This window comes from Lepidochelys kempii, chromosome 16, assembly GCF_965140285.1.
Source record: "Lepidochelys kempii isolate rLepKem1 chromosome 16, rLepKem1.hap1, whole genome shotgun sequence".
Lineage (NCBI taxonomy): Eukaryota > Metazoa > Chordata > Testudines > Cheloniidae > Lepidochelys > Lepidochelys kempii.
The window spans coordinates 5,546,105-5,566,619 of NC_136395.1; the positions used below are offsets into that span (position 1 = coordinate 5,546,105).

Below are 20,515 nucleotides of genomic sequence, written 5' to 3' on the forward strand. Positions count from 1 at the left end.
CCTAGGTTACCTGCCCCTGCTCTAAATGCTCTTTATTGATTACAAAACAAACCTTACTCACTCCGCATTCACGCCCCAAACATACTATACCAGAGTCCAAAGGTCAGAATGGTCCCATTGGCCAGTCAAGGTTCCTTCCATCAGGATAGGATCATAAGTTGCGGGAAGCTGGCGAAAACCACATCTATATCCACACGGGACTTTGGATCAATAAACGACTCCGATTTGCAGAAATCATAGGCACCCATTTATAGTCCATTCTGTCGCATCATCGGTTCTTTGCCTTTGTTTACTAGGCCTTCTACCCACACAATTCCAAAGAGACAATCCTAGGCGGGCCGCCATGATCCCAGGTGTGCCATTTCCTCCAATTCTTATACAATTTTATATCAGTCCAGCTGGTGTTATTTCCTTTTCTGATGATTTTCCATATTTTTCTCAGAACATAAGATTGTTTTTGCTCAGAGTTCTAATAGTCCTTGACCTTAAGTCCTTGCTTTGGTTGCTAACTTGCAATGCACGCATTCATGTCAAGCACGCGTCACTCATACCAGGCCACAATGACCTATAACATATTACATGGATATATGAATCACAATGTATATATATATATCCCAACACCCTGAAGACCTTAGACTTCAAGAGGAGACAGTCTCACTCAATATAGGGAAGACTAAAGTGCTCTATCAACCTGCTTCAAGCCTTGCACATGACCCACCACAAATCTCCATCGAGGGTCAGACTTTGGAGACAGTTGAGCACTTTTGCTACCTCTGTAGCCAACTTTCTCAAAATGCAAAAATCGAGAATGAGATCCAGCACATGATCTAGTGCTCAAATGCTTCCTTTGGGAAATTGCTCCGATGCGTTTTCATGGACTGTGACCTACAGCAGGACACCAGGATCCAGGTCTATAAGACAATTGTTGTTCCTACACTCCCCTATGGATGCGAAACCTGGGTGACCTATCGACAGCACCACAAGAGTCTGGAGAGGTATCACCAAGGATGCCTCCAGAAGATCCTTTTCATCAAGTGGCAAAATCGCCACACTAACGCCAGCATCCTTCACTGAAGCCAATGTCACCAGCAGTGAAGCAATGATTCTTATGCACGAACTTCGCTGGGCTGCACATTGTGTGCAGATGCCAGACTCTCGCCTCTCAAAACCAGTCCTCTACTCTCAGCTCACCCATAGTCAAAGATCCTGTGGTGGTCAGAGGAAATGCTACAAAGGCACACTGAAAGTGTATCTTAAGAAAACTGATGTGGACATCACAAGCTGGGAGGAGCAAGCCACCAACCGACCCCAATGGCGCCATATCCTCCATCAGGCAGTGGCCTGCTTTGTGGAGAAGCGTCTTGTCCTTGAAGCTGAAAAGAGAAAGAGGAGGAAGGAAAAAGAAATAACTTTCTCCTCGCAAGCCACTGGCCTGCCACAAAATGTCTGTACCTACTGTGGGTGGATTTGCGGTTCCAGGATCAGACTCCTGAGTCATTTCAGGACCCATATGCAAATCTGTGGTATAGATCATCCTCGAATCAAGGGATTGCCAATCATCAAAAACCAGATGCTTGCTTGGAAGTTCATGTCCTGCACATGAACTTGGCAAAGGCGTAGCTCGCGTTGCTGCAACACAGGCACTCCCAGGAAGTCCTAGGCCCTGGGTATTCATGTAAACACGTTCTGGAAGGCAAGCCCAGGTCCACCCCAGCACACAGGTGTGATATAAGCACAATCCTGGGAGCTGGCACAGGAACACACGACCCAAGTAAGACAAGGATGGGAGGACAGGCTGATGGATGAACTTGTTTGTATCGATGTGTGGAAGGAGCAGCCGCTGGAGGGGCACCCGTGTCCAGCTGAGGGGGCAGCAGACAGTCCCGCTGCTGGCTGATCTGGTCCATTGTCATGGGCATACATGTGCTAGTGTCCCTGTAACCAGGGAGCCAGGGTCCTAGGGCCGTGCTCCGTTGACAATAAACCTGGCCAAGGCCTTTGCCACCGAACAAAGGGGGGACGAACAAAGCTCAGTGGTTTGAGCATTGGCCTGCTAAACCCAGGGTTGTGAGTTCAATCCTTGAGGGGGCCGTTTAGGGATCTGGGGCAAAAATTGGGGATTGGTCCTGCTTTGAGCAGGGGGTTGGACTAGATGACCTCCTGAGGTCCCTTCTAACCCTGATAGTCTATGATTCTATGAACCCAGTCTGTGGTCTTTCTAGGTAGTGTTATTGAGGCCTGTTGGACCAGCTCCCTGTGCAGGCTGTGACAGCACGCAAAGAGAACACACACGCACCCAACTGCCACCACTGAGAACCCAGTGGTGCGTGACTGTGTCACAAAGATCCTCCTGATGTCACAGTACAAGGACAATAGAAAAGCTGATTCTAAAGGCAGATCTCTCTCCTGCTCAGCGGCTGGTGGGAGGAGGGGGCTAGAAGTGTCTCCAGGCAGGGACCCAAAGTCTGAGTGACTGTGACAGGATACTCTCTGCCTCATTCTGCCACCATGAAGTTCCAGAGGAAGAGGGACATCAAGCAGCAGATCCGGGAGCTGCGTGCCATCATCTCACTGCAAGGTGATGCTCTCTTTCTTGGCCAGGCTGTGACAGGCTGGAGTGAAAAGCCTTCCTGAGCCCGTCAAGCTGCCAGGACCCAGGAGCCAAGTGCAATCCTAGGCAGCAGGTCCGATGAGGTTGTAGCTGGGTTTGCAGCAGGCTCCAGAAAGGGCTCAGATGAGATGTGGGAGAAGAAAACCCCACAGATATTGATGAGCTGGGAGATGGGGGTGGGCATGGAGGTCTAGTGACCAATAACCCTCAGTGATGCCTGATGGGCATTGTGAGCCTTTAGAAATATGGGTCCAAATCCTGGCTGCCTAACACTTATGGACACACACCAGAAATCCCCTGGGCAGAGGGAGGTCTGGGTCCTGCAAAAAAACCCAGAGAGGCTGCTGTGCTGGCCCTCGGTGAAAGGAGCTGTTGAGGGGCACCCCAGACTGGGAGTCACCTGCCCAAAATCTGGGCTGGGGCTGCTGTAGGTCAGACCACGGGTGCATGGGGCTGTCTGGCTTCTGCAGCAGCAATGTGTGGCTGGCTGAGGATGCAGAATTTGGCCTCTACAATGGAAATCCCAAGATGTTTCCATAGAATTATCCAATCCAGAAGGGGTGGGGGTTAAACGTGGAGCCAGATCCTCAGCTGGTCACCTCAGTGACATGCCCTGGGCACCAATTCTGTGACGGTGAGTTCCACCCACTTGCAGCGGAGCATGCAGTGCCAGGCCTTCCCCGTCAGAGCCTGGCGCATCGTGGCGAGGGACCTGGGTCTGCCCTTTGACTGAAATCCTCAGTTTACCTCTAGAACAAGGGAAGAAGCTTTTTGCGCATTCGACGGAGGAGAAGCTCACTCAGAACAAAGGGCTCATCAGCTTCCTTCGCGAGAATGTGCACAAGGAGATGTGCACCCTGGGCGTGGCTCAGAAGGTACCCACGCCCCCAGCCGGGGCATTGCTCTGCCAGCGCCTGGCTCTGCCCTCATGCCAAGGGGCAAGCTTGCTAAGCCTAACCCGGAGAGCCATCAGGGTGTGTGCAATCCCTGAGCCCCAGCACCCCAAACTGCTCCAGCTGAGGCTCTCCAACACTGTGCAGGTCTGAGCGGATTCACCTTCCACCCCCGGGGCCAGCAGGAGACAAAGGGAAATACCATTCAGTACTGGTACTGCTGCCTGGATCCCCTCCTGCCCCCTTGGTCCCTGTTCTCCTGCCCCAACACCCAGCTTTGCAGCCCCCCGGGCCCCCTGCCCACCCCAGCCTGCCCCTCTGCTCTTCATCCCCCCAAACCCTGCTCCCAGCCTTGGGCATCTCTCCCCTGGACTCCCTCAGCCACCTCGCTGCCCAGCCAGGGCTGCTACTAACCCCCGTCCTGCCCATGTCACGCACTTCCCCAGCTCCGGGCACTGCCCCCGCTGTGCCCCCCAGCACAGGCAGGCTGCTTCTCCCAGGGAGGCCCTGGCCAGCTCTCCTCCTGCTCCCCTCCCTCCGTGCCCCCTTTGGATCCTTCTCCCCATCATCCTTGTGCTGCCTTCCAGGCTCCCCTGCCCACAATGCTGACCTCCCCCAGTAGTGACCTGTGTGTGCTCCCAGGGTCTGAGCTTCTCCCACTGGCTCTGCAGTGCAGTGTGAGCTCCGTGGGGCAGGGCTGTTTCTTCATGGGCCAGCTACAGCTGCCCCAAGCAGCTCTGCCCCTTGGACATTGAAAACTGGCCTGCTAGTCAGAACTGGGCTGGCTACAGGGGGCAGTATGGCCTAGCAGTCTGAGTAAAAACGGGGGCCCAGGAATTCCTGAGTATTAAGCCAAGCTCTGACAATCTCACTTGCTGTGAGATCTTGGGCAAGTCACTATGGCATAGTTTGGGGCATCTGTGCTTTGGGCCCCAACATGATCTATCCTGGGCCTGGTTTCCAGAGGCACTGAGTGCTGAGAGCACCCACACTAGTCAGCCGGGGGCGTGGAAGTTCAGCCCCTCTGAAAGGCAGGTTCTAGCTGTCTCAGGAGGGGAAGCCAAAAATTGAGGCCCCTAAAATGTGTGGACACTTTCGCCTTACCCTGCCTTGCTTTCAGCCATTGGCAGCTGAGGATGCTCCCGTAGCTGGGGGTTGGGAGGGAGGTCAGCCCTTGCCTGGGAATAATGCATTAACAATTACTGTGTGCGGATGCACTCACAAATTATTAGAAGTAGAACTTTGATCCCAAGTTTCTCTCTGCTCCTCTCCTGCCCACAGTATGACAAGGTGACGATTTCCCGGGCATGCTGGGAGCAAAAGCGCTTGAAGATGCATTTAGCCAGGAGCACCGTGGAGGTAATTGGCAGAGCACACACCCAGTCTGTCTGGCATTTACTGCCCAGTGACAGAGCAGAGAAAATGGGGGAAAGAGGACTGGAGGTGGCCCTAAAGGAAATTGTCCCTCTCAGTGATTGATATGCCATCAAACCTCTGCTCCAGGGGACTGTACTGTAGTGAGTTGGGGAGTGTGTGTGCATGTGTGAACACACTCATGTGTGTCCCACCACCCTGTGCTGGATGGAATCAGAACTGCTCGACTGTGTGCCATAGACCCTATACTGCTAACAGTTACTGGAGATTCTCCTCTAGCTCAGGTGGCAAGGCCTTTGTTTCTGGAGCAGGAGGGTCTGTGCTATTGTCACAGAGAAGATCTCTGAACAGTGGCAGTGTGCAGCAGAGACCCCAGGGAAGGTTCATGTGGCTCCCTTGTGTTACAATGTGTTCCTGCCAGTCACACCAGCTACTGTCAGTTCAAAGGCTTGTCACCGTGACGTACTGCCCCAGTGCTGTCCTCACCCTAGCTAGGGACCTTCCCTTCCTGCTGGATTCAAGACATGCCAGAGGTTAACATGGGAGCAGCAAGGGCTACAGCATCAGCTCAGCTGGGGCCCTCACTGCTGGCAGATCAGCGGTCACTTCCAGCCCCAGTGGCCCTGTTTTCCCTTGGCAGGAGCAGCACCAGGGAGAGGAGAGGGATTCTGGGGGCACAGGTGTGTACTACTGATTCCAGGCTTTGGTGGGATTAGAGCATCAGACTTTTCCACTGACTTTCAGACCCAGATCTGCATTCCGCAAAGAGCCCCTGCATGGATTCTTACCTGGTGTGTCACAGCTTGCATGAGCTCCAGTGACGGGTCCCACTCTTTACACTGGGCCAAACCCACACCCCAGAGCCCAGATCTCCCAGCCTGCACCCAGCAGGACTCCAGCTCGAGGCTCTGTCTGACATCGATCTTAGGGCTTATCCTGCTCCTGTCACTGTGGTATCTGGGCACCTGCCATGCACAATCAGCAGCTATTGTGGCCATCACCTCATCCCTGGCTCTCCTCCCTTTGGGATCTCTGCCTATCACCAGGCTGCCTTTGGGCTGGCTGAGGGTGGGGTGGTTCAGAAGCTCACTTGGGGCCAAGCCCTCTGCAGGCTGCTCGTGGGTGAGCCCACCCAGTGCTCCCTGAGTGCCACTGTGTCTCTTTCAGGCCGCCCGAGAGAAGCTGCAAAACTCCATCTTTGACAGAATGAACGAGCACAATGTGCTGCTGTACGAGGTGAAGAAGCGGGGCGGGATGCTGGAGGGGCTGCAGAGAAAGCTGCGACACCTGGCAGACATGGAAGGAGTGGACAGACAGGGCCAGATACAACAGCAGGTGATAAGGGCTCAGCTCCAGTGGAAGACTGTGCATGCCAGAAATCTGTGGTAATAGCAATGGGCCAGGTCCCGGGAAGGGCTGTGAACTTACAGGTCCAACTGACTTCAGTTGGACCTGCAGGGGCATGGGCATCTCTGGAACCAGCCCAAGATGTGGCTTTTTTGGATGATGGTTAGCTCTGGACAGTCCCCATGTCCTTCCCAGTTTTCATGGGCACTCATACCCATCCAAGCACACTCATGCATGTGCACACTTAGGCCATACATGCACCTGTGTGCTCACTTGCACTTCTGCACCGTGAAGGCCCCACATCACAGGGACCTTGTTCCAGCTGCAGAGGCCTGGATGAGGAACCCCCTGGGGAGTCCATCTCCAATTCTAGTTCAGCCAGAGGGGTGGCCACAGAGTGACCCCAGACCTTCCCCTGGCTGCAGAGACTGACCCCAGTCCTTCCACTGCACCGCTAGTACCACAAAGTCCGCAGCGGAAGAGAACCTGGGCCCAGTACAAACTAACCTACTAATGCTACTGGGCAGGAGCAGCAAAGAGAGGAGATGAAAGGCAGGTCTGAAGCCCCATTTCCTGGGCTCATGCACCCAGAAGTTCCCAGGCTGGCTGCCCTGCTCTGTACACCAGCAGCATGCAGCCTTCCCACTGTCACCCCTAGCTGGAATCCATTATCAGTATCCCTCCTGTCCCCTGTAGCCGCCAGAAGAAAGGAGCTCACACAGTCAGTGGCCTCTCATGGGGAGGATGCTGGGCTTCAGTCCATGGCTAAGGGCAATGCAGCCTGGAAGAATCCTAACCTACCAGAGGAGAGCCCCGGGGCTGTGTCAAAAAGAGATTTTAAATGAATATAAGTCTACTGGAGCACCAAACCAATTGGCCCTCCCCATTCCTGAGGGCTCTGCAGCCCTAGCCAGCCAGCCCCAGGGCTCTGAGTTGGCCCATCTGGTCCCCAGGAGCAGTCTCATGTTCCAGGCAACCCAGCAAAGCGACACAAGATCCTTCTCTGTTGCAGGTGATTCGTCAGCTGGAGAATAACACAGAGAAAATGCTTATGAAAATCAGGACTGGTGAAAAGATTTATTATCTGTATCTGAAGATGATTGATTTCCTGAAGGATGTGAGCCTCCTCCCCCCACCATATGATCTCCCCAGGCTACCGTATGCCCCAAACAGGGTCATAATGCCACCTTAGGGCCCCACCCTTTGCCACTGGTGTGGGCAGGATCAAGCTCTAATTCGTTAATTTAGAGCAAAACAGTTGTGGGATGGGACTAGAACCCAACTCATGGACCATGGAGTAGCATAAAGGAGCAGGTCCAGGCATTGGCCAGAGGGGATCACTCAAGACAACCCCTTGTCCACCTGGAAATTAGGTGCCAGGTGCATTGTTTAAGAGAAGCTGATTGCACTAATGATCTTGCTGTGCTGGGTCTGCTTTGCGGCTAGAGATAAACCAGCCATAGTGTTCAGCTGTAAACTGCAACTTCCCCACAGCTCCTGGGTGTTTGGATCCAGAGTCTTGGCTCAAGCCAGTCTCTACCTGGAATCATAGAATCATAGAATATCAGGGGTGGAAGGGACCTCAGGAGGTCATCTAGTCCAACCCCCTCCTCAAAGCAGGACCAATCCCCAACTAAAGCATCCCAGCCAGGGCTTTGTCAAGCCTGACCTTAAAAATATCTAAGGAAGGAGATTCCACCACCTCCCTAGGTAACGCATTCCAGTGTTTCACCACCCTCCTAGTGAAATAGTCTTTCCTAATATCCAACCTAAACCTCCCCCACTGCAACTTGAGACCATTACTCCTCGTTCTATCATCAGCTACCACTGAGAACAGTCTAGAGCCATCCTCTTTGGAACCCCCTTTCAGGTAGTTGAAAGCAGCTATCAAATCCCCCCTCATTCTTCTCTTCTGCAGGCTAAACAATCCCAGCTCCCTCAGCCTCTCCTCAGAAGTCATGTGTTCCAGTCCCCTAATCATTTTTGTTGCCCTCCGCTGGACTCCAATTTTTCCACATCCTTCTTGTAGTGTGGGGCCCAAAACTGGACACAGTACTCCAGATGAGGCCTCACCAACGTCGAATAGAGGGGAACGATCACGTCCCTCGATCTGCTGGCAATGCCCCTACATATACATCCCAAAATGCCATTGGCCTTCTTGGCAACAAGGGCACACTGTTGACTCATATCCAGCTTCTCGTCCACTGTAACCCCGAGGTCCTTTTCTGCAGAACTGCTGCCGAGCCATTCGGTCCCTAGTATGTAGCGGTGCATTGGATTCTTCCGTCCTAAGTGCAGGACTCTGCACTTCTCCTTGTTGAACTTCATCAGATTTCTTTGGCCCAATCCTCTAATTTGTCTAGGGCCCTCTGTATCCTATCCCTACCCTCCAGCATATCTACCTCTCCTCCCAGTTTAGTGTCATCTGCAAACTTGCTGAGGGTGCAATCCACACCATCCTCCAGATCATTAATGAAGATATTGAAGAAAACCGGCCCCAGGACCGACCCTTGGGGCACTCCACTTGATACCGGCTGCCAACTAGACATGGAGTCATTGATCACTACCCGTTGAGTCCGACAATCTAGCCAACTTTCTATCCACCTTATAGTCCATTCATCCAGCCCATACTTCTTTAACTTGCTGACAAGAATACTGTGGGAGACTGTGTCAAAAGCTTTGCTAAAGTCAAGGAACAACACGTCCACCGCTTTCCCCTCATCCACAGAGCCAGTTATCTCGTCATAAAAGGCAATTAGATTAGTCAGGCATGCCTTGCCCTTGGTGAATCCATGCTGACTGTTCCTGATCACTTTCCTCTCCTCTAAGTGCTTCAGAATTGATTCCTTGAGGACCTGCTCCATGATTTTTCCAGGGACTGAGGTGAGGCTGACTGGCCTGTAGTTCCCAGGATCCTCCTTCTTCCCTTTTTTAAAGATGGGCACTACATTAGCCTTTTTCCAGTCGTCCGGGACCTCCCCCGATCGCCATGAGTTTTCAAAGAGAATGGCCAATGGCTCTGCAATCACATCCGCCAACTCCTTTAGCACTCTCAGATGCAGCGCATCCGGCCCCATGGACTTGTGCTGGTCCAGTGAGAATCATCTCACTGAGACCAGCTCCTGTCTCCTGGACCACAGCCTTATCCCTGGGAGTTGGCTCTGGGATTTACAGGCCCAGATATGTGAGATGGCTTCCCTTTCCAAGCCCCATGCTGGCCCTCTTTGGAGGGCTGCCACCTTTCTAATGGCTGGTAATCAGACACCCGAGGCCCCGCCTCCTGCCCTGACTCTTCCTTCCAAGGCCCTGACCCTCTTCGCCTCTTCCCCCAAGGCTCCGCCCTGCTCCACCTCTTCCCTCGAGGCCCTGCCCCTTCTCTGCCTCTTCCCCCAAGGCCCTGCCCCTGAGCACCATGTGCCGCCACAAACTGCAGGAGGCAGCGGCGGCAGCTGCTGCTGAGCTGCCTCCTTCCTTCTACCTCGGGTTGCCACCTTCTTCACAGATCAAAACATCGGACACCAGGGCCTGTCCAATGGCACCGAGACACACGAGCTGAAACCCGGATTGTCTGGGAGAAAACCGGACGGGTGGCAAACCTCTCTCTTTGGAGAAGCTGCCTATTGTCCTTACATGTCTCCACAGTAGGGTGCAAGCTGGGGCTGCCAGAACAATAACATGATTGGCGCGTGTTTGGAAAAGCCGCAGTCCTGCTGATGTGTTTTCATTCTGGATTGAGAGCTTTAGAATTGGGGAATATGGTGAAGTCAGCAGATCATAATAGGCTCATCTTGGGAAAGGCATTTTTGGTCTAAAAGGCAATCAGACATTCATGTCCTGGGAAGTCACCAATGTTGAATGTCGGTGTAAACAGTGTCTTGTTAAAAAATCCAAGCAATGCATGTTACCAGTTTGTGTCGATAAATGCAGACATCTCTGAGATTCAGTGTGCCGAGAACAGTCCACGCAGTGGTGTGGAGACAAATCTGCAGTGTGCAGTCCATGCAGTGCTGCGGTGAGGAATCAGCACTGTGCAAGCCATGCAATGCTGCGGTGAGGAATCTGCAGTGTGCAGTCCATGCAGTGCTGTGGTGAGGAATCACCACTGTGCAAGCCATGCAATGCTGCGGTGAGGAATCAGCAGTGTGCAGTCCACGCAGTACTGCGGTGAGGAATCTGCAGTGTGCAAGCCATGCAATGCTGCAGTGAGGAATCTGCAGTGTGCAGTCCATGCAGTGCTGTGGTGAGGAATCACCACTGTGCAAGCCATGCAGTGCTGTGGTGAGGAATCACCACTGTGCAAGCCATGCAATGCTGCGGTGAGGAATCAGCAGTGTGCAGTCCACGCAGTACTGCGGTGAGGAATCTGCAGTGTGCAAGCCATGCAATGCTGCGGTGAGGAATCAGTAGTGTGTAGTCCATGCAGGGCTGTGGAGAGGAATCTGCAGTGTGCAATCCATGAAGTTATGCAGTGAGGAATCTGCAGTGTGCAGTCCATGCAGTGATGTGGCGAGAAATCTGTAGTGCAGTGGTTCTCAAACTTTTTTTTCGCGGACCACTTGAACATTGCTGAGGGTCTTGGCGGACTACTTAATGATCTTTCCAAATGTTGTTTGTACCGTTAGCTAACTATTGTTAAGTGCTTTGGATAAAAGCACTATATAAAAAAACCCTTAATAATTACCCTTTTTTTGTTCTACAAATAAAAGTACAAAACTCATATTTTAATACCAGTAGTCTTACCTTTCTAATGCGATGGATGTGCCTTCTCTCCCCCGCTGCAGCAGCCCCTGTAAAAGAAGGAGGAGGGTCTCTCCCTCTCTCCCCTGCCGTGGCAGCCCCTGAGCTGGGGCTGGGAAGGAGGGCCGTCTCTCCCCAGCAGCTGCAGCTCAGAAAGGTCACCTTTTTCTCTGGCCACCACAGAACTGCACTTCCCAAATTCCCCCCACCCCTCCTTCTCTCCCCACTGCCCCCTGCCCCACATGGCCACCACCTCACCTTACATGTGCATCTTCCCCAGGATCCAAGCACCTAATTAGTGGAGCCATGCCTGCACGGCTTCACTAATTAGGTGCATGGCCCTTCATCCTCTTGTGTGCGGCCATCCAGGCACGCACCTTAGAGGGAACTATCTGCGGACCAGCTGCATGGAGCTCGTGGACCACTGGTGGTCCACGGATCACAGTTTGAGAACCTCTGCTGTAGTGTATGTTATTGCAAAGCATGGGCTGGGCAATGCTGCAGTGAGAAAGCCAGGAGCTGTTGGGGGTGTGATTTGCAGTCTGGCAGGCATTGAGAAACCAGAAGCAGGTGGTGTGCAGCATTGCAGGGGGTAACGCTTCAAGGAGAGGACAACAAAGCATGCTGCATGGAGCTGTTTGGAAAACACAACTGTATTTTGAAGATCCAGAGTCAGCTCCCGTTCTGCCCCTTTGCACCGTCTGCAGGGGTAGACAAGGCCTGTCTATTTGGAGGGGGAGGGGAAAGGGGCTAGAGTGAAAAATAATCAAATAACAGCTGCAGATTCTCATTCTGACATGATGTAATTATTGTAGTAGGCACAGTCTGCTGATAACTCTGTTCTCTTGAATCCAGGGGGGACTCTGAGGGTTGCTTCATGTCCCTTGGTATTAGCTGGCCCTTGGTCATCAGGGATGGGGAAGGTTTCTCCTGTGCCAGGCTCTGACTCCTTTCTTCCCTGGCTGGGAAATGGCTCAGCAAGCAGGGCCTCTTCTTCTTGTGAGGGGGAATTCTGAGTGCCTGGGTGAGACCCCCATCTGTGCTTCTCCCCCTCTTCCTGCAGCTCTCTTCTCTCTTCTTCGGTGCACAATGACTTTGGAATCCAGATCCTCTCTCATGAAGGAGACCTGAGACAGGTCCAGACAGGTCCAGCCACAGGTCCAGCCAGTGGCCATTCCTCTGGGGCTGGCTCCCAGAGCCACCTGACTGGCTCTTCTCTTTTTCCTGCCCTGTGCTGAGTTGCATGTGCTCTTTTCACAAAGGGATAGGGGAGGCCAGGCCAGACATCTAAGTGCCAGGATCCTTCACCTGTTCTTGTGCAGCCTCTGGCCCAGGATCCTTCACCTGGGTGGCAAAGGGCTCCAGCTTCCCTCTTCTTGTCAGAGTCGCTGGTTGAGGAGGCACCCGAGGGCCATGTAAAGAGAACAGAAGAGTGGCTTCCCAGCATAAGACAGCCCCCACTAAGGGCAGAGGAGTGGGGGAGCAGTATTGGGCCAAGAAGGCCTTTCCCCCAACAGCTGCTGGGCATGGAGCCCTGGCAGTCTGGCAGGAGGGAGTGGGGAGCGTGCAAGGAGGAAAGACTGGCTGCAGCCACTGAGCAGAGCAATGGATCGGGGAAGGACTGGGACTGTGAGTCAGACTCACCCAGAATCCACTTCCTGCAACTAAGTGGGGACTACTGGACTCTGAGGGTGAGCTGGGAAACATCTCCCCCACCTCAACTGAAGCCCTCAACTAGCAAGACTGTGTAGACATAAGGCTGGAGCCATGCCCCAAACTGAAGGGAAACAGGGAAGGTAGGAAGTGGCCCAGGGGAGGCTGAGCTGGAATGGCAGCTGGAAGGAACTGAGTCACCCCTTGCCTCTCTCTGCTTGGGCCCTGGGCCAGACCTGGGGGACAAGGAGGGGCCAGGTCCTCCTGTGCTTCCTTCTCTCTTCCCCTGGCCTCCTGGGTGGCAGGTGACGAACTGTGGGTTGGCTGCTGGGCCCCCAGAGTGCCTGGAAGAACTGCCTCAAGGCTCGGAGAGACTGCCGCAGATTGACTACTAGGTCTACTGGTCCCTGAGCAAAGCCTGCTACATGTAAGCGGGGGAATGGTCCCATTAGTGTGGGGAATTTCCCTGCTTACACACTACACCAGTGAAGTGGGCTAGCGAAAGGATCTGAGTCCTCGCTCCCACTCCCTTTACCCCGAGGCCTGCCTGACCTTGAGGGCTCCCTTCCACTCTCCTGGGTGGCAGAGTCCTCATAACCCAAACAAGGCTGGGCCCAGGATTCCTGGGGGGCTCGACCCCCCACCTTGTTGTGGTCACGCAGGACAGAGACTAGGGTGCCCCCACTCCGGGGTGCTCTCTGTGCTCTGGATGCTTCCCTGACCCACTGATCGTTCCATACAGTTCAAAGCAAATTCAATTTATTAAACAGGAATCAGTTTTAAAAATAAGGAAAAAATGGGAAAGGTGAAAGGAAAACCCGTCGCCACACTCTGTGGCCCGGGAACATCACAACCAGCGTCTCTGGAGCGTCTGGGCAGTTCACAGTCTGTCTCTCCCCCAGCCCAAGCCCCTGCCCAGGCTCTGGCTGTGCTGCAGGGATGCTGCAGGTTGGATACTTGCTCTGGTGGTGGCCACATGCCCTCAGGCTCCAGGTGGCAGGACCCTTCTTCCCAGCCTCAGCCCCGCTCCCCCATCGGGGTTACATTTCCCCTCTAAGTCTGGCCTGCAAGGCCTCTGGCTGGGGGTGTCTTCTTGCACTAGGCCCCCTGCCCAGGGTCCCCCAGCACTCTTCCCAGCAGCTCCCTGCACCCAGCTCCAGACTGCTCCAGCCCCAGCCCCAACCCCACTGTGCCACAGCCCTGATGCTGCTCTGCCTTCAACGCAGCTCCCTGGGCCGCTCCTCTGGCCCCTCTGCTCCCAGTGCAGGTCTGCTCCCTGGGCTGCTTCTCTGGCTGACACGGCCCTGCTCCACAGCTCAGCTCGGGCCCCTGCTCTCCCCTTATCTTGGCCCAACACTGTCCGACCCAGGCAATTCCAGCTCACCTGGAGGACAGGACCCCCCTGGTCTCCTGACTTCCTCATTAGCCTGCTCACCTTGTCAATCAGACTGATCTGAAGCATTGGCCTCTCCCCATTGCTCTTGGGGACTGTCAGTCTCAGGGTCCTGATTTCCCACCTTCCCTTCCCCTTCCTTTTGGTACTGGGAGATGGCCAACCAAAAAAACCTCACGAGTTTTAGTAAGGGGCCAACAGTCCCCTTACATTCAGTAACCAACAGATCAGGTGTAGGCTGTTCGCTTTCTTCTTTCTGCCTCCTTCTAGACGGACCTCTAAAGTACACAGTGACTCAGAAACCAAGAGGCCATCTAAATGTTTCAATTTACCAGGAGAGATTGTGTGTGTGTGTTTCAATTCTGCAATCCTATGCCTTTCTCACTAAGTGAGCAGTGACTGCATGAAGTACAGAAACAAAGTGGATATTTTCAAGGCTGAAATGAAATCACTTAAAACAGGAGGAACCAACGCTTCCAACCAAGGAGTGGATCAATCCCTGCTGGTTATAAAACTAAGCTGTCTCACTATCATTTGTAACAGAAACCAAATGCCCGCTAGCATTTCTGAGACATCTCATCAGCCATGACATAAGTCTTTCCCTGCAGATCCCTTTGGGGAAAAGACTGTTCTCTCTGCTCATCTTGGTTTCATGGTTTTCAGTGGCTCAGTGGTTGATGTTCTTCAAAAGACCCAGAGAATGTCAGGGTCATGCTAAGTTTTCAGTACTCTCAGAAGAAAGAATAAAACCAGAAGATCCTAATGGAAATACTAAGTCATACGTGGTATCTTGCCAGACAGGGACTTGCATTGGAAGACCCTTATACTGAACAACCCAAAAATGGGCCTTACCTGGAGAGTTCAACTGTAGCTGTATTCAGCTGTATTGCTTGCAGACAGAATGTGATTCTGGTATTTCAAAGGGGCTGAAAAAGAGTCAAGACAAATTCCCAAGCTCAGTTATTAAAAATGAGCTAATAGACATGGTGGCTCTTAAAGTGGGAAGGCAGATTTCTGAGAGGGTTTCTGGGCAGAAGTGTACAGTGATGATGGATGAAACAACGGATTTCTCCAACAAAGAACAAGTGGCTTTATGCCTACAATATGTCGGTGATGAGACGAATGTGCATGAGGAGTTCATTGCATTGTACAATGTGGCCTGCACATTGACAGAGGTAATGGTATCAGTTATTAAAGGTATTATTGTGCCTAAATCTGAGGATCAACAACTGTCATGGACAATGCTGGGTTGGTGCCATTAATATGCCAGGTTGTATCAGGTGCAGCAACCAGATTTCAACAGGAGGAATCATAAGCATGTCAGGATGCTATTAAAAATAATACTTTTTGCAATTTCAGAGGTAACTGCATCTGTACTCCCCCTGGAGGGTGTGCACTTAAAGTTTCAGGCTTCTAGCCATCACCTGTCTCTGGGCAGGGTCCTTTGTTCCACTTCATTCTGCCTGGGAGAGTGGGGGGTTAATTCTGCACAGCTCCCTGCCTTACACTGTGATATACTCAGCAAGCCAGTCTGCCTGCAGGCCAGTCCCTGTGCTTTGCTTTGTCTCTGAAGGCGATGACCAGTGTACTGTCAACACTTACAAGCTATAACCCAGCTCTTTCTAGGCAAGCACCTTTATTCTTGAGGTAAAAGCATCACAGAGAAAAAGAAGTATAAAAACAGTAAACAGATATAAACACCCATAATTATACCAGGAGTCACCCTCAGTCTTTTGGGGCAAAGGTCAAGGTCCTCCCAACCCTTCAGCAGGATTGGGGCCCCTTGGACAAAAGTTCACATCCATTTGCCAGATTGGAGAGAAGGCCCTGGATCAGTTCAAGCTCATCCTTTTATACCAAAAACCCTTTCTTTTTTTCTAATCTGTGGAAAACCCAGCATGAGCCAGTATATGCAAACCACCCCAGGGTGGTGCTTCTTTGGGGTTGTTTCCAATCCCCAGGAGTAACCACGCCCTCAGTTTTTAGTTCCTGGAGGCGCTGTGGTAACCCTTCCCCGGAGCAGAACACAAACATATAGAAACCATTCATAAGTTTAATACAATGATCCCCAAAGCTACTGCATGGGGTTGCAATGTCTGTGACAATTCTATCCTGAAAGATACTCTTGAAACCACTTATGAAATTACAAAATGATGTAAAAAAGTCACCCCAACAAGATGCTGTACTTCAGGACATAAAATATGAAGTGTTCAGTACACCACCAAACATCTGTGTCCTCTGTCCAGCAATGGACTCTCTGTGCAGAAGCATTGGCTTCATTTGAGAGCTACTTTTCACTGTGTACAACTTGAGAGGTTGCAAAGGACGCAATGAAAGATCCTGAAATTAGAGCTCAGAATTCAAATGAAAAAGTTAAATTTCCTCTTGGTATTGAACTAGGTTGAGAAGTCCTAAAAACAGTAGACAATGTATCATATTCTGCAAGGGTCAGACGTTTCAGCAATAGAAGGTCAATCCCATATGAAAATGACACTGAATTCACTTCAGTCCATCCAATCGGATGAAAACTACAACTTATTCTGGGAGAAAATCTGCCAGAGAAGTTTGATATTGAAGATAGAAGGCACAAGCTTCCAAGAAAGAGAAAAGTTCTGAAGAAAATGCAAATAGGAACAGGTGAACTCAGCTACCCAAATACACAAAGAAATTTGATAAGTACATCTACTTCAAAGTAATTTATTTTACACGTTTAGTGTTCAATCAAGATTTGAACAGAGAGGCTACAAATTATTAAAAATAATACGCTCATAACAATACGAACTGTAACAGGGACGCAATTTCAAGATGTGCTACAGAGGTATTGTTCCGATTTCGACCATGATCAACTGGTTACTCAGCCTCATCTATTTCAAGTCAACTGTCATCTTACAGAAAGATTGGTGAAGGCTGTTCATAAATATCTCAGCTTGCTCTGCCAAACCAAACATTGGCTGTTTTCCAAAGCAGTGAAGTTGATATACCTGATTTTGCTGGAACAGCAACCAATGGTGTAAGTGAAGGTAGTTTCAGCACTCTTCAGCGTGTTAAACTATGGCTTTGATCCACAATGGGACAATCACAGCTCAACGGTGTGTGATTTTTTACATGTACACAAGGACAAAGCTGATAATTTACAGATGTTGCAGAAGAATTCATTGCAAGCAATGCAGAGCAAAAATCATTGTTTGCAACTTTTTCACATTTGTAAATTGTTCTTTTTATTCCTGTTTTATGTTTTTTGTGAGCAGTTTTGTGCCAGGACTAAATTTGTGAGCTAAACAAGCTCTGGTTCCAAACTCTGTGCCTCCTTGATTTATTAATGCAATCCCTAAATTCTGGGGAGCTAAAAGCACCCCAAGCCCCTGTTCTTTACATGAGTGGTACTAGGTGTGGTATGATCTGGCCAGTTGGGAATTTCTTTGGAGCCGGCTCTGCCCCACCAACATAGGGGCTGTGTCAGGAGAGAGAGGAGATGTAATGGGAGTGAGGGGAAACAGAGTAGGATGGGGTGAAACTTTGCTCCCTTACAGTTGTTCTTAGTTGGTCTGTGGTCCCTTAGCATCCAACGCCCCTTCCCCGTACCCATGTTGTGCAGGCGAGAATCTGGCCCAGGAGTTTTGCCGTTGAGTTCCTTGTTGATTCGAGAGCTGGTTCATTGATTCTCCATTATGCTGGGTGGGGGCACAGGGTTGTACTGCACCAGCATGTGCTATAGGTCGTGAGAATTGCTGTCTGTGTCTCTGTGCGTAGGAATTAGCCCAGCTCCCTTTGCAGCTGAACGTCCTTCAGCACATGGTAGAAGTCTACCAGGTGGAGCTGAAGGGCATGAGACTGATGGCTGTGGATGCCACCGAAACGACAGAAGCAGCCAAGGTGAGAACTCTGCTTGGGAATCAGGTACTGGGCATGTTGGGAGAGGTCCTGGCTCAAGGGCTGCAGCATCTGTTGCATGCAGTGACCTTTCTAGGAATGACTTAGGCCCCTACTCCGGTTAATTTTCTTGCCATAAAGAGCAGAACAAACTGAGTGGGGGATTCCAGTGCCCACCAGGCTCCCCCTGCCCTAGAGCCACCCCACACCTGGGTGCTGGGGACAGCTTGCTGAAAGTACTAGGTATGAAATACCCAGACGGGTTCAAACCCTGGCTGCTTCAGTGTCCCTGGCAATTTATTTTGTGGAGAATCTTTTGGAAAAGACCTTAAAAGCTGAGGCCCTGGCTGCCCTGCCCAGGCTCTAAAGATCCCACGGCACATTTCATAGGATGTAGGGGCTTGCCGAGGCATCCTTGGCCATGCTGTGCAGTGCACTATGGGTCAGTTGTCTGCCACCCTCTGCCCCAGAGGTGGCTGCATTGTAGCAGTGCAGTGGGGATGCAGCTTGTGCAGTACTTTGGCATGGAAGAGGCTTTATTGATGTGATAATTGTTATTCCCTTCCCTGACTGTGCCACACTCCAGGCGGACATGTTCAATATGGAAACTGAGTTCATTGCAGAGAGAAAGTTCAGGGAGAATTCCCTAAACTTCCAAAAGAAGCAGATCGACAGGATCCGGGTCAAGGATGCGAGCGAGCGGCACAGGAGAGTGGTGAGTCCACGTGAGCTATGGGCGCAGAAGGGCAAGTGAGCTCACGCTGTGTGCCTGGCTTGGGGATCATGAATGGAAATTTGCCCCAGCAGGGGAATATTTATGGCCTTCTCGACCCTGACAGCCCCTAGCACAGGATGCCTTTGGGGTGAGCAGCTGCCCAGTGAACATCAACTCCTGTGGCTTGACTGATGGAATCCAATGTGAAAAGTGCGGCGTTGGGCTGGGGTCTCTTCAGCTCCCAGAAGCTAAGCACAGCCAGTGCTTGGGTGGGAGAGTGAACTCCACGGGGAGCAGTGGGGGTAATGTAGCCCTTGCCCTGACTCCAGCCGCTGCAGATGGACCTGTCCTAGGCGATTCTCTCCTTTGAGTCAGCAGGGCTGCTGCTGGAAATGGTGCTCTTTGGATGAGCCAGAAACCCAAGTCCTGGCTCTTGGTTACAATCATCCTTTGCCCTCATCGCTCCTTCCAGTCATGGGTCTTCAAACAGAAAGACTGAAGCCTCTCAACCTCCCGTGAGGTAGATCAGTACCATTATCCCCACTTTACAGGTGTGGAAACTGAGGCACAGAGAGGGACAGTGACTTCTGCCAGGTCACAAAATGAGCCTGTGGTAGAGCTGGGACTAGGACCCAGGAGTCCTAGCGCTGTACTATAACTGCAGGACCATCCTCTTCCTCATACCAGAAATGAGTTGTTATCCCTGGTGCCGGGCAGGCCCCAGCTTGGGTAATGACATTCACCTACTTAAGGCTCCCCCTTCAGGGTCCCTTGGAGAAATTGTCCTTCTCTGCCGAGCCAGAAAGCTGCAGGAGGTTGCTGGTGCAGGATGGGTGCATTGACTCAATGACTGATGGCCACGTGTGCTGGGCCTGATCCCTGTGACCCTACACTTGTGTCAGGACTGACACCTTGGCAGAGTGGGTGTGAAACACAACAGTGGCATTTTACAGTTTCTCTTCCCTGGTGTCAGCGACAATGCAAGGTACAAGGGGCCTCAGACTGGGAGGCGACAGTGGATTTACTCTGGAGTTACATTGGTGGACGTGAGATCTGACGGGAAGGATCATCCCGTGGTTCAGGTGCTGCCCTAGGAACTGGAAGACCTGAATTCACCTGCCTACTCCTCCACAGATACCCTGGGTGACCATAGGCAAGTCCTTGGGCCTCAGCTCCTTGTCTGTACAATGGGGATAATACTCCTGCACTGCCGCACAGGGTAAAAACATTAGAGATTGGGAGGCAGCCAGACACTGTGGTGATGGGGGCCAGATAAGCACATAATCTAGCCAGAACCTGGCCCCTGTCTATAAAGTGCTTTGGGATCCCCCCGGCTGAGAGAAGCTACATGTCTGTGTTAGGGGGCTTATTCCTTCACCCACTTACTTCCCTGGTCCTTCTCGCATGAACAGAGAGCAACAATACCCGAAGTTCAAAGGTGCAAACAATTCGATGTTTATTGGGGTGAACTTCCTGCAAGCATGATTCCAGTTTCCTTCCTTAGTATCCTCCTTCCCAGCTCTGACACTACAGAGCCTTACACCTGTGTCCCTGTTCCGATTCCTGCCCTTAGCCAAGCATGATTCCAACTTCCTTACTCCCATTCCCTGTTCCCATTTCCCCCTTTAGCAAAACATGATTCCAATTTTCTTACCCCCATTCCCTGTTTCCATCTCCCCCTTTAGCAAAACATGATTCCAATTTTCTTACCCCCATTCCCTGTTCCCATCTCACACACCCACATGCCCACCCCCACCCACACCCCAGTCACTTCCTCATTGACTACAGATTATATAGTAAAACTTGAGTTCTGCTTAGCTATACCTTAACCAATCATTTTCCTGAAATTTAACTAACCAATCCTAACATATTGTAACATGATTATGTAACCAATTATATCCCACCACCTCAATTAGTTTACA

At 51.6% G+C, this 20,515-nt stretch overlaps 1 protein-coding gene across 1 annotated transcript in view; it reads left to right on the forward strand.

The window, feature by feature from the left end:
- The first annotated feature begins 2,508 nt into the window (after nt 1–2,508).
- The window catches only part of CCDC183 (coiled-coil domain containing 183), a 29,522-nt gene continuing 11,515 nt past the window's right edge, over nt 2,509–20,515 (forward strand). The window contains exons 1-7 of the mRNA XM_073314803.2: nt 2,509–2,578; nt 3,365–3,486; nt 4,786–4,863; nt 6,046–6,263; nt 7,198–7,342; nt 17,759–17,881; nt 18,465–18,590. Coding sequence (XP_073170904.2) covers nt 2,509–2,578; nt 3,365–3,486; nt 4,786–4,863; nt 6,046–6,263; nt 7,198–7,342; nt 17,759–17,881; nt 18,465–18,590 — 882 coding nt within the window. The remainder of the gene's footprint in view (nt 2,579–3,364; nt 3,487–4,785; nt 4,864–6,045; nt 6,264–7,197; nt 7,343–17,758; nt 17,882–18,464; nt 18,591–20,515) is intronic.